Source organism: Chlorocebus sabaeus, chromosome 12, assembly GCF_047675955.1.
Source record: "Chlorocebus sabaeus isolate Y175 chromosome 12, mChlSab1.0.hap1, whole genome shotgun sequence".
Taxonomy (NCBI): domain Eukaryota; kingdom Metazoa; phylum Chordata; class Mammalia; order Primates; family Cercopithecidae; genus Chlorocebus; species Chlorocebus sabaeus.
Window position 1 is genome coordinate 66,675,307 of NC_132915.1, and position 12,361 is coordinate 66,687,667.

Below are 12,361 nucleotides of genomic sequence, written 5' to 3' on the forward strand. Positions count from 1 at the left end.
ATTCTTTCTAAAGGTACAGAGAAATATGTAAAGAGGAACGTGAAGTTGGGGGATGCATGGGTTGCCACAATTAAAACACCACAAGTAAAACATTTCCTGAGACATGAAGGCCCATGTTATGCTTTAGAAAGGCTACATGGCTGTAATCAGGAGAAACAAAGACAGCACTGACTTTGGAAGTAAGAGTTAACAGGTTTGGGAAGGCTGTCCTCTGGGAGATTTCACTGTGTAACACACCCTCAGTGAATGGACAAAAACGTTTTATTAGAAAAACAAGTCCCAGCAATTTGAAGCTGAGCCGTCCTCAGGGAAAGGCCTAGAAGTGGTCCCTGGGGAGTTGCTGCCTGCCGTCCACCCTCCCTGAGCTCAGGAGCAAGCCCTGCTCTGAGGAGGGGCATGGCCTCTGGATTCTTGTTAAGGGGAATCCGGGTGGTTAACACGATAAGCTACCAGTCCCTTCCCCGACCGCTCCACACAGAGGCAAGGGCAGGGGACAAGGGGCTGAGGAACAAAGGAGAGAAGGAGCAGAGGGTGCTGGATCTGGAGGCCAGGCCGGCACTGGTCAGCCTGTCAGCAGGAGGCTGGAGACCAGGAGTCAGGCTGGGCTGGGCGATCCTGTGGGGGGCTACGGCTAACTGTTGGGCCCACGTAGGCCTTGCTTCACCTGGAAAGAGAATCCAGGCAGGAGGTCATCTCAGGGATGGGCTGGACCTCATGGGGTTGGCCAGTCAGGTCAGAACCAGGGGGATTAGGGAGACTCAACTTTCGTCCCTCACTCCAGCCAATACCCATGAGCTCATCCAGTATTTACTCACTACTCACCATATCCTTGATCTCACGGGGCTGACGGAGGGAGAGAGAGAGTCAACAGAGAGATACAGGAAACAATTCCAGATAGTGACGAGGGCTATGCAGGCATCCTGGGGTTACGATAAGGCAGTGACTGGGGTTGGGTGAGATGCCTGCTTAGAAATGAACAGACAGGGGAGGCCCCTGAGGAGATGACATGTGGCCTGAGAACATGAGAAGGAGCCAATTGTGAAGAGCTAAAGAAAACATCTTCTCTGCAAAAAAGGCAGCAAGTGCAAAAGTCCTGAGGTAGGAATGCGCCTGGCGCGCACAGAGAAGAAAGGCGGCAAGAACGGCCCAGGCACTGTGAGCAGCGGGCAGGAGGTGGGCCCAGTTCTTGTGCCCAAGAGGAGAAGTCTGATTTCATCCTCAGCAGTAAGAGTCTTAAGAGATGTTTGCCCTGGGAAATCTTACAGATGGTCAGTCAGCTTGGCCTGAGGAAGGGTCAGAGAAGACAAGTCAGGATGTTAGTGCAGTAGTTCACATGGCAGGTGGCTGTGGAGGTGGAGGAATGATGGATTCTGGTCGTCCTTTGGAGGGAACACTGGCAGAATGTGGTAAAGCAACAGATGCTGGTGTCCGACAAAAAAAAAGGAATTAAGATGATGCCGGGTTTGTGGCTTGAGCCACACCTAGTTAGATGTGACACCTAGTTAGATGTGTTTATGGAGGTGTGGAAGCTGGGGGAGGAGCAAGTTTTGAGGAGAAGATCAGAAGCCCAGTTTTGAACACGTGAAGTTTGAGATGCCCACTTGTCAGCCAAATGGAGATGCCAGGAAGCAACTGGACGTAGGAGTCAGGAGCTCTGGGAGAGGTGTGGGCTGGTGCTATGCATCTGTGAGTCACCACCAGGATCCTGGGAGAGACAACCCAGGGAGAGCACGTGGTTGGAGACTGAGCCCTGCAAAGTCGGACCTTCAGGTCAAGAAGAGGCAAGGAGCCAGCAGAGGAGATGGAAGAGTGGCCACGGAGGCAGGAGGAGCACCAGGCCCAGAGGCCCAGAAGGAGAGTGGTCAACTGTGGTGACTGCCATGGAGGACAGAGGGGGTCGTCTGGGGACCCAGGCTGGTTGTGGTGGGTGAGAGAGAAGGGGAGGTGACAGAGAGGGGAGAAGTGCTGGCAGCTCTTTGGATACTGTTCATTTATTTATACTGTTCAGCTATTTATTCAACACCTGTTACGTGCTGGGCACTGTTCTGGGCACAGGGGATGCAGTGGTGACTTAGACAAGTTCCTGCCCTCATGGAGTTTCTGTTCTCAGCAGGCGCAGTACCTAGAGAGGAATGTTGGGTCAAGGTTTTTTTTTTTTTTTTTTTAAACTTATGTTGGCAAAGTTTGTTACTGGGACATGTTTATACACTGATGGTAATGATGGAGGAAGGAAGAGGGGTATGTGTGGGGCTGCCTCCAGGAGGCAGTGGGGACAGACCCTGAGCACTGGAGCAGCCTTTCTGCTGTCCCAGGAGGCGAGGCAGGTGGTATGGGCACCTAGGCAGATGTGTGCCTGCCCATCCACGGCCGCCCCGTGTGACCTGGGGCATACCTCCAGTGCCTCGGTCTCCCCTCCTACCTCCCTCTGTGCTAGGGTGGAGGAGAGGTTCAGACCGGAAGGCGCCTCCTGAACTCTAGAGCAGCATCAGTCCAGCGGGGGACGAGGTGATCCTCTTTAGTGGGGTCATCAGGCTCTATCCAAAGTGGGATTTTACCTTAAGCACACCCCTTGGGTGATGAGTCAGGACTTCTGACTCATCTTGGGGAGTTAATCGTGGAGAGATGAGACGATGGGGGAGGAAAAGCCAGTCATGACTCTGGACTTGGCTGGGGGCCCCATCAAGCGGGAATGGGAAAGGAAAGGCAGCCCAACTCCCCCAACCTTGCGATGAAGGCTGAGTCCGGGGATGGGAGAGGGCAGGCTGGGCCCAGACTGACCCAGGCAGACCTGGCCACTGCTGGTCAGGACGCACGCCGAACATCTGTGGGTCACAGTTTGTTGATTAAAAGTACACAGTTTGATCAGAAATAAGCAAAACTTGCCAGATGATCTGCACAGCTGTGAGACATGATTCACAGCACCGGCTAGGAGCATCCCCCACCCCCCACCCCCCGCCCATGCGCCCTGTACCGCAGGAGTGGAGCACTCACAAAGGTGGCAGAAGCCTCCAGAGGTGACAGCACTTGCTTAAAAGGGCGGCATATGACGTCATTCGGAAAACCCTGCATCCTGCTCACCGACTGAGAATTTCCTGTGAGGGGATGCCCTGCTGGCCATGCCAAGATCAGAATCTCCGGGCCAAGACCAGAATCCCCGGGCCAAGACAAACACAGTACATGACACACACCAGGGAGGGCTCACGAACCGTGTGTGGTGTCAGTGAGTCTTGTGGCCTTATGTGTGCCTACTCAAAGGGTGGGAAGAGCAAAGAGTAAGTGGAGGACAGAGGAGGGGAGAGGGTAGGGACTGGGTCACGAGGTTGGGGGCACTCTGAGCCATGAGTCCTTGCCAAGGCTCTGCACCACTCTGGGCTCTGATGTTCTCATCTAGGCAATGGGCTAACAACCCTTTACTGTACATTTTCTTGTTTAAGCTGACAAGACACCTGAGGACACCAGCGCAAGTCCTGAACCTGCTTTGTCAAGTTCCTGGAGAAGCTCATTCTAATCCAGGTATGAGGCACGGTTAGAAACTGAAAACATAGTTTGGGGACAATTCACAGAATGAATGGCAGGCTAGGGAGGTGGGACTTTATCCTGGGGGTAATGTGGAGCCACTGAAGGTTTCAGAACAGAGCAGGAACCTGCACCCAGGGATGATTTGGCAAAGCAACGAGGTGATAACCATGGCCAAGGGGAGGGGCAATAAAGGGCTGGGCCCTGCACAGTGCTGGGGGCAGCAAGGACAGAAAGGGATGTCGGACCTTGGGGACAGCATGGATGGGACTTGGCCACTGACTGGAGGTGAGAAACCTCTGGGCAAAGGGGCTGAGAAAACCTGCATCAAGAGTGGAAAGGCCTTGCCCAACTCTAACAGTATCAAGCAGACATGGAGCAAGAACACGACTGTAGCTAGAAAATAAATCTAATTTACACGTAGTTTTACACTTAGGGGAAAGGATTTAGTTTATATTTCGTTTTTCCAAGAATTTATTTGCTGCATGATGAAATGAGAAACTAGGATGTGAAAAGGAGGAGTGCACCCTGTAGACTCTTTTTTGCTGTCCCTCCTGCCATTGAAGGGAAGGGTGGCCACATAGTGTGGACAGCCTAAGTTCAGGGCTAGAAGCCAGGAGGTTATGTGTTCTAATCCTGGGCCTACCACTGGCTGGGTGGGAGCCTCGACCTTCCAAGAGCCTCAGCCTGCCCATGTGTACACGGAAGGGGAGGTAGGGGCAGACTAGAAGGCCCCTGGAGTTCTAGCATGTCTCAGTTTGGGAATTTTTTTTTTTTTTTTTGAGACAGGGTCTCGCTCTGTGGCCCAGGCTCGATTGCAGTAGTGTGATCACAGCTCACCACAGCCTCACCCTCCTGGCCTCAACTGAATCTCCTGCCTCAGCCTCCCAAGTAGCTGGAACTACAGGTGTATGCCATCATACCTGGCTAATTTTTGTATTTTTTTCTTTTTTCTTGTAGAGACAGGGTCTCACTATGTTGGCCAGGCTGGTCTTGAACTCCAAGGCAAATGATCCACCCACCTCGGCCTCCCAAAGTGCTGGGATTACAGGTGTGAGCCACCACACCTGGCCCAATCTATGGATTTTTAAAAGAAGATGACATGAAAGAGAGGGCAAAAACTAGGTGAACTGGGAGGTGAGGTGGGGCTTTGCTCCCTCAGAACTTACATTTGCTTCTCCAGGGGAACAGCAGGATCCACTCTTTCTCCTAGGATCCCGCAGAACTCGGGGCTCCCATGTTTGATAGGCTTAAAGCCCCCTCCAGGGGCACGAAGCTGGCGCCGCCGGTCCCGCGAAGGCGAGGGGGATGACTGCCGCTTCTCGTTGCCATTAAACTGTGCTGTGGGGAGGGAGAGAGAGAAAGTGCAGGGTTAGCAGGGCTCAGCCCAGGGAGCTACTGTGATGCACAGAAGGGTAACGTTCAGTTGCTCTATTTGGCACTTTATGACTTGCAGGAGGAAGGGTTTCAAGCAAAGAAATAACATGGCACAAAAGATTTTGGCTTCCTAAGACAGGACACCCACGTGGTCATAGCCCAGTGGGGCATGTGAGGGGCTGGTTGTGCCTCCAGAGGCCACTGAGCTCAGCCTTACCCCCACAGGAACCTCTCTGCAGCCTCCAGCAGTGGGGCATGGCACTGCTTTGGGGGAGCTCTGTCCTCAGGACAGTTCTCAGGGGAAAAGGCTGTTTCTTATATTGGGCCAAAAATCTGCCTCCAAGTGGCTCCTCTCCTCCTCTCATCCCACCTCAGGCCATACTGGCCACATCTGTCCCTTTCCCTGGGATACTCCTACAGAGTGCCACTTGGGGGCCATACTACATCCCCTGTATTCAGATCCCCTGCATGGGTCCAGGACCCAGCGCCCAGGTGAGGCTGAAGCAGTGCCTAAAGCACAGGAAGGGCCATTCACATGCTCTTCTCCCCGCCCTGGGCCTGTGGGAGCATCGTTCACTCCCAGAGGCTCGGGGAGGATGCTCCTTGAGGAAGACCCTGGAGACACCACAAAGAACAGAAAGCACTGAGCTAAAACTAGAGTTGCCAGAGGGTTCCTGGAGACCAGTAGTCCACCTTGCCAGTTATCCAGATGGGCCTGTTTCCTTCTTTGAAAAACAGGGATAATGACAGCGCCCATCTCATGGGGATTAAAGCAGGTGACACACCTATAAATCTTAGTAGTGTGCCTGGAATGCAGTCTGTGCTGTTACTATAAATCACACTTATCGTGTCTGCTCAATGCACACAGAGTACTAGGCACCTCATAGAAGCAACTGAACCAACCTGACTTCCTCTCCTAAGCCTGTCAGTGATTAGCTGCAAGCCTCGACTACGCTACTGAACTTCTTCGAGTCCTGTTTCTTGTCCCTCCAGGCTGCTGTGAAGGTCAGAAGGGAGGATACTCCAGGATCTGACACACAGAGGGTGCCTAAGAAACGAGGCCAGAGCCTGCAGAAGAAGGTTCCTGAAGCTGAGGCCAGCTGCAGGCCCACAAACATGTCCCTGGCTGTGCCACACAAAGGCATAAACCTCTCCTCTAATTAGCAAGCATGATTGTGGCAAGCTATCCTCCAAGCCGGGCCAGACACACGGCAATCAACCCCCATGCTCACAGGAGGACCTGGAGAAACCTCAGTGCCAGCGGGGAAACGTGCTGTCTGCTGAAAGCAAGGAGTGTGATGAACCTGTTCTACATCTCAGCCACTGAACCATCTTCCCTATCAGGGACTATGGGGCATTTCTGTCCCTCTAAGACACTCTTTCTCCATTAACCATTTTGGAAAACAGTGGGAAGGGAGGCTCTTGCCAACAGAAGGCTCCAGAGACACCGGACCCACCCACTTTCAGGACTGTGCCGAGTGTGTGGTCAGCCTGCTACCCAGCAGTGACACCGGCAGGTAGTCCACCTGCGATGACGCTCCTAACCACTCATCCACATGTACTAGGCACAGTTCAAGGCCGGGAAAATAGCGGTAGGCGCAACAGACAAGGATCCCTGCCTTATGGAGCGCAGGGGCCTCGTGAGGAGAGACAGGCAATAAATCAATCTGCATATCAACGGCTGGTGACAAGTGCCACTGAGAAAAATACAGCAGGGCAGGAAAGCCCTCTCCAAAGGTGACATCTGAATAAATACCTGAAGCGAGGGAGGAACATCTGTAGGAAGGACACTCCAGGCAGAAGGAAGAGCAAGTCAAGGGCCCTGGAGTGGGACTGTGCCTAGAGTGAGACACAAAATGACCCAGAGTGACTGGAAGGGAGTTGGGAAGGAAGCCGGGCTTCCCGGTCTTAGGAAGGACTCTGGCTTTGTTCTGAGAGACGTGGAGAGCCGTTCTGACCGGGCGCTTCCTTACATGATTGCTGTGCTCAAAAGAGAAGGAGGCAAGGGGTATGTGGGAACACTCTGGACTCCGTCTGATTTTGCTGTGAACCTAAAACTGCTCTAAAATGTACAGTTGACTAATTAGAGGGACAGAGAGCACACAGGAGGGCAGTGAGGCAGTGCCCGCCAGTGGTCAGATCTGGCCACATTCTGCAGGCAGAGATGGCAGGACTTGCCTGTGCATGCAAAGTGCAGCGTGAGAGGAGGAGGACTATGGGTGACCACAGGCTGTTTACCTAAGCACTAGAAGGATGGGCTGGCCTTACCCACGAGAGGAAGACTCACCAAAGGCCCTAATTAAGCTTCCAGGAAAGCAGCATGGAGGCCACGCCTTAGAGACACCTACAGCTCCGTGATGCCAGGGTTGGTGGCGTGGAGAGGGGGCAGAGCGAGGACTTGCTGGGGGTTCCTGACCTTCCTTCTGGCCGCAGTTCCGTCCTGTGTCCAACCACACACAGACAGGAATGACCTCAAGGCCTTCCCAGGGGACAGGTCCTGGGGCTGGAGAGTGAGAAGGCCCTTTCCCATCAGCTGATAAGGGGGCTTTTGTGGTGGTGGGCTAAAACCTGGAGCTGGGGCCCTAGCACACACATACTACCGGCATCTACCCCTCCCTGGACTTCCAGTAGCCTGGATCTCCCACTGGGGTTCCGGCTGAATGAGAGCACCCTCATGGCAACAAATCATGGGACATATGGTCTTGGACAGGAGGTTGATTCTTACCCGAGCCCCTACTTTGCAGAGCCCTCCATGGGTGACCTTGGGCAGGGGAGAGCACTGAGGATGGATAGACAAATTGGGGCCACGTCATCCTCGAGACCCTTTCTAAAGAGCTTGGACTATGGATGGGGATAATCAGAGAATGGGCTTTAGAGACCTCTCTGAGTGCTGGTGGAGGGTGGGTTTGGGGTCAATCCTGAAGATGGGAAGAACAGTCAGGGAAAGGTGATGGAGGCTGACCCCCTCAATGACGGCAGGGATATAGGAGCTTGACTACTTGTGGGAGTGAGCCTGGGATGACTGCTGTGTGATGCCCAGATTTCTGGCTTGGGGGAGGGTGATATTCCCCACTGGGATGGGCACAGAAGGGGATATGGTCAGGGAGCATGGGACCAGCCTGTACTTCTCCACGATACCCCCTGCTGCTAATTTTCTGGTTGTTAGGAATAGAGAGGATACAACTCAGCAGGCATCCTGGCCCACGGGGCTGCCAGTGTCAAAGGGCAGCGGAGTGGCCTGGTATAGGAAGGGGACTAAGCGGCAAGTGAGGTTCTAGGCTTAGTTTTGCCACAGGCTCAGGAGACCGAGGGACCAGATGAATTATAAGTCACTTTCACTCCTGACATCCTGGGGCTCCACTGGCTAAAATCAGGATTGGGGGATTTCTGCCAATATAATTCTCTACAATCGATGTCCTGATACAGAGGCATGGAGCACAGAACATGATTGTGGAGCGAGCCCAAGCTCTTCGGCACAACCCAAAAGGTTCTCTAGGACCCGAATGCTTGTCCAGTCTCAGGTCAACCAACCTCTTCACCTGACTCATTCCACTTACCCTCCAGAGGTCACCTATTTCAGGAAGACTTCCTGGACCTCACCTCTCCCAAGACTCACCTTGATCTTAGCACCCTAATTGCGTGTCCTTCCTGGCTCCTGGTGAGCCCCTTGAGGGTGGGGCTGTACCATGTGCCCCTTCCCCCATGCCTAGCCCAGTTACTGGCAACATAACGGATGTTCAATAAGTGATTAAATGAAGAAACTTAATGAGCTGCTGTTTTGCTTTATTGGGGAAAAAAATTGGTTTTCATACCAGATAAATTGGATTAAAAACTAGTAACATCCTAGTCAACACTGTAATTCCCCACTGAAATAATTTATACATTTGCTGGCAAGCTTAATAATATAGCCATATATCTTAGAGAGAACAGGTGGTGATGAGTGACAGGCTTAATTAGGCAAATCATTTCACCTAAAATACAAATATACGGACTCCAAGTGCAGTGATTCGGCAGCCTAAGAAAAAAAAATGTTAAGAACAAAAGCTGCAAACACAACTGCTCTCATTCCTTCTAATTAAGTTTCTCCTTAATCTGCAATTTAACATGGCAATTCTTTTAATTTAGTAATTTTTTTGCAAAAGATAAAGACACAATCCCTCAAAAGAATATCTGCATTTAGAGAAAAAAGTATGCTACCCCCATGAGTCATTAGAATGACAGAACCTAATTAATTTCACCTATGGGCAATTAAAAATGGAAGTCGGAATCTGAAGGAGGAAAGTGAGATTTAGAGCTGGGCAGGTTGAGGCTCAGGTTGAAGCTTCTGACTTTGGTTTCGATGATGGAGACCAGATCCTCATGGCTGATGGGAGAGAGAGCCTGGTCAGTATCTTTCCAAAAGTTCTGCCATGGTGACAGGACTCATTCCTTGAGACTCAGCTCAAGTGCCTCGCTTCTAGGAAGCTTTCCTGGCCCTCCCATCTGGATTGGTCCCCTTTTTGCTTGTATTACAGATTTTATACCAATCAGTCCTGAAGTGTGGTCACTGCTAACAACAGAAGACAGCATCCAAGACACCTAGCTTAGTTCTATCCCTCCTACTGGCCCTGCCACATGGGTAAGAGGGGGAGGAACAGAGGTTCAGAGGAAGGGTAGGAGGAACTCCTCCAGGGTCTCAAGGCCAAATAGCAGGGTGAGGGTCGAGCCCAGGACTGCAGGCCTGCAGGGTCAGGCTCATCCCACCTTTGGGTCTTCCTTCCCCACAAGAATACCTGAGGGCTGCTGGTCTGGCAGGAGCTGGGCCTCATCTAGCCTCCCTGCTGTGCAATTCCTACTTCTAGGCCTAGAATTACTGTCCTTCTGCTCCATCTGAATGATGTCTAGAAAAGGTCTGGCACAAATGCCACCTCCTCCACAAAGCTTACCCTGATCCCATCTGCAGAGAACCATCGTCTCCCTCTTGGTGGCTCCCAGCCCTCAGTACATCTCCTGTAGTTCAGGGGGCATCCACACCACCCTTCCCAGTCAGCCTGGGTGCTGTGGGTGCTGCGCCTGAGATTTATTTTCCTTTGCTCTCTCCAGTCTCTTGTCTGCCCCTAACTCACAGAAGTTTCATGTGGAGAAGGTGCTTGGATGAGATAAATGTGTTCCTTCAGGGTGGATCTCTTTTCACTGTCCTGTCCACTGTTCAGAGCTGGCCAGAGAGCAAACTCCAAAAAGCCGATGGATCTCTAAAGCATAGCTCTCCTGGGCATGCAAATCCTCCCTGGCTCCCCAGTGCCCCAGGGCAAAGGGCAAATTCATCCTGGTGCTCAAGTTCCTCTGAATTTGATGTAATGATGCATCTTCCCCTACAAAACCCCTGTGGGTTCCACACCCACCCTTAGGCTCCAGTCACAAAGGACAGGCCGTCCCCAGATCCATCATCTGCTTTTTTGTCTTCAGGGCTTTGCTTTGGCAAAGTCTACCCTCTAGAATCCCTTTACTTCACTATTTCTCTGCAAAAACCCCAGATATTCTTCAGAGCTCAGCTCCAACGTTACCTCCTGAGGTAGGTTTTGCTCTAGACCCCCAGGTAGAACTCCTTTCTCCTCCTCTGAGTGCCGAAGTCTGCACCACTGTCCTGGCACTGGCCTCTGCAACACTGAGGCATGTAGGTGTCTTCTCACAACTGGACACTTCACAGAGATGGGGCCTTGTGCCTCAGTCTCCTTGGAGTCTCCCCATGGTTGACCTGCAGCCAGCTCCAATGAATGGCCCATGGCTGAAACCCACCCAAGGAATGGAGGAGCTGCAGTGTCTCGACTCACAGCTTAGGAATCAGGAGGACCTGGGTTTGAATCCTGTCTCTGTCATTACTGAGTGACTTGGGGCATGTTTCTTAAACTTCTTTGAGCCTTAGCTGCCTCATCAGCAAACCAGGGCTGACAATACCTGTACCGTGAAGGTAATAAATAACGTACCAAGGTCCAGGCAGGCCCCCTATAAGCAGGTAACCCCAACCCATGGCCACATCTATGCTCTGAAACAATGCCTGTATCAGAAACCACCTCTTTTTCTATGGCTCCTGCTGAAATTCTGGAGTCAGAAGCTCTAAGAGGACAGGGCATTTCATTCTGTTTTGTTCAAGGCTAAATCCCCAATACCTAAAACAGTGCCTGATGTACAGTGGATGCTCAACACCTGTTGAAGGAATGAACCTGCACCCTGCTCAACAGGACTATAATCTTCCATTCATCAGCCAACAAAGGAAACTCAGGAGCTGGACTCACTCAAGTGACTTTGGGAACAATTTTGAAAAATGGCTTCATCTTTCTTTTCTTTTCTTTTTTTTAAGAGCCAGGGTCTCGCTCTGTCGCTCAGGCTGGAGTGCAGTGGCATGATCATAGCTCAATGTAACCTTGAACTCCTGGGCTCAAGCCATCCTTCTGCCTCAGCCTCCCAAGCAGTTGGGACTACAGGTGCATGCTACCATGCTGGGCTAAGTTTTTTTTTTTTTTTTAAGTTTGTAGAGGTGGCATCTCACTATCTTACCCAGGCTGGTCTTGAACTCCTGGCCTCAAGTGATCCTCCTACCTCAGTCTCCCCAAACACTGGGATTACAGGAAGGAGCCACCACGCCTGGCCTATCTTACTCTTTATTTAGTGATTCCTGCTCATGGGCAGGCACCATGGAGGACTTAAAGTCCGTGTTTTTCTCTAGTCATTGTGGCAAACCTATGAAGTCAGTGCTATTACTGCCCATGTTTTTACAAGTGAGGCCTGGTATGGTCAGGTAACTTGCCCAGGGCAATAGGAACAGGTTGCTATGACAGGTAGTGGGTCCCAGCGCTAGCCCTTGAGCCCTCTGCTTTGGGACTGCAGCCCTGGGCAGCCTCCCCCACCCAGGAGTGCCTTTCCCGGCGGAGGTGCAGTGAGAGAAGAGTTGACAGTCTGCCACACATCCTCTTGTCCTCACCACTGACCAAGGGGGTGGGCAGTGGCTCCCGGGGATAGGGGGTCATTCAAAGAGAACTGGAATGGAGCAACAGGACCCAGAGGAGACGGGTATGGTTCTCCAAGTTCTGACTGTTTGGCTGCTTCCTTCTGGCCTGAAGTCTATGACCCTCTCAGTTTTCCAGTATAAGATGAAGTTTCCTTTAAGCAGAGGCAATAAAGGTTGGAACGATGAAAAACAAGTCACTGTGTGTAGACTGAGTTGCAAGGAGCTCTCAACAGCCATAGTCTTCTTAGCCCCTCTGCGGATGAGCTGGAATGCACATGGGCCACATTTGTAAACTATATGTGGCTGACAAGAGGGGCTTGAAGGCTGTTCTGGCCCTGGCGTTAGTTCACAAATGTTCTAGTACTCTATAAAAACAAAGTACAGAGGCAGAGTCAAGGTGCCCAGGGCCTTGCACACAGTCCCCGGCAGGGGTTCCTGCATAGCACTGACAGCTAGGCTGGGACTCCAGTGTGCTGGTGAGGG

At 51.9% G+C, this 12,361-nt stretch overlaps 1 protein-coding gene and 1 long non-coding RNA gene across 2 annotated transcripts in view; one reads left to right on the forward strand and one right to left on the reverse strand.

Moving 5' to 3' along the window:
• Positions 1-12,361, reverse strand: part of SHB (SH2 domain containing adaptor protein B) — a 154,351-nt gene that overhangs the window by 38,182 nt on the left and 103,808 nt on the right. The window contains exon 4 of the mRNA XM_007968663.3: positions 4,686-4,857. Within this exon, the coding sequence (XP_007966854.3) occupies positions 4,686-4,857 (172 nt within the window). The remainder of the gene's footprint in view (positions 1-4,685; positions 4,858-12,361) is intronic.
• Positions 2,980-8,908, forward strand: LOC119624332 (uncharacterized). The gene is made up of 3 exons (XR_005240402.2): positions 2,980-3,272; positions 3,435-3,513; positions 5,887-8,908. It is a non-coding gene; the product is annotated as an uncharacterized lncRNA (long non-coding RNA).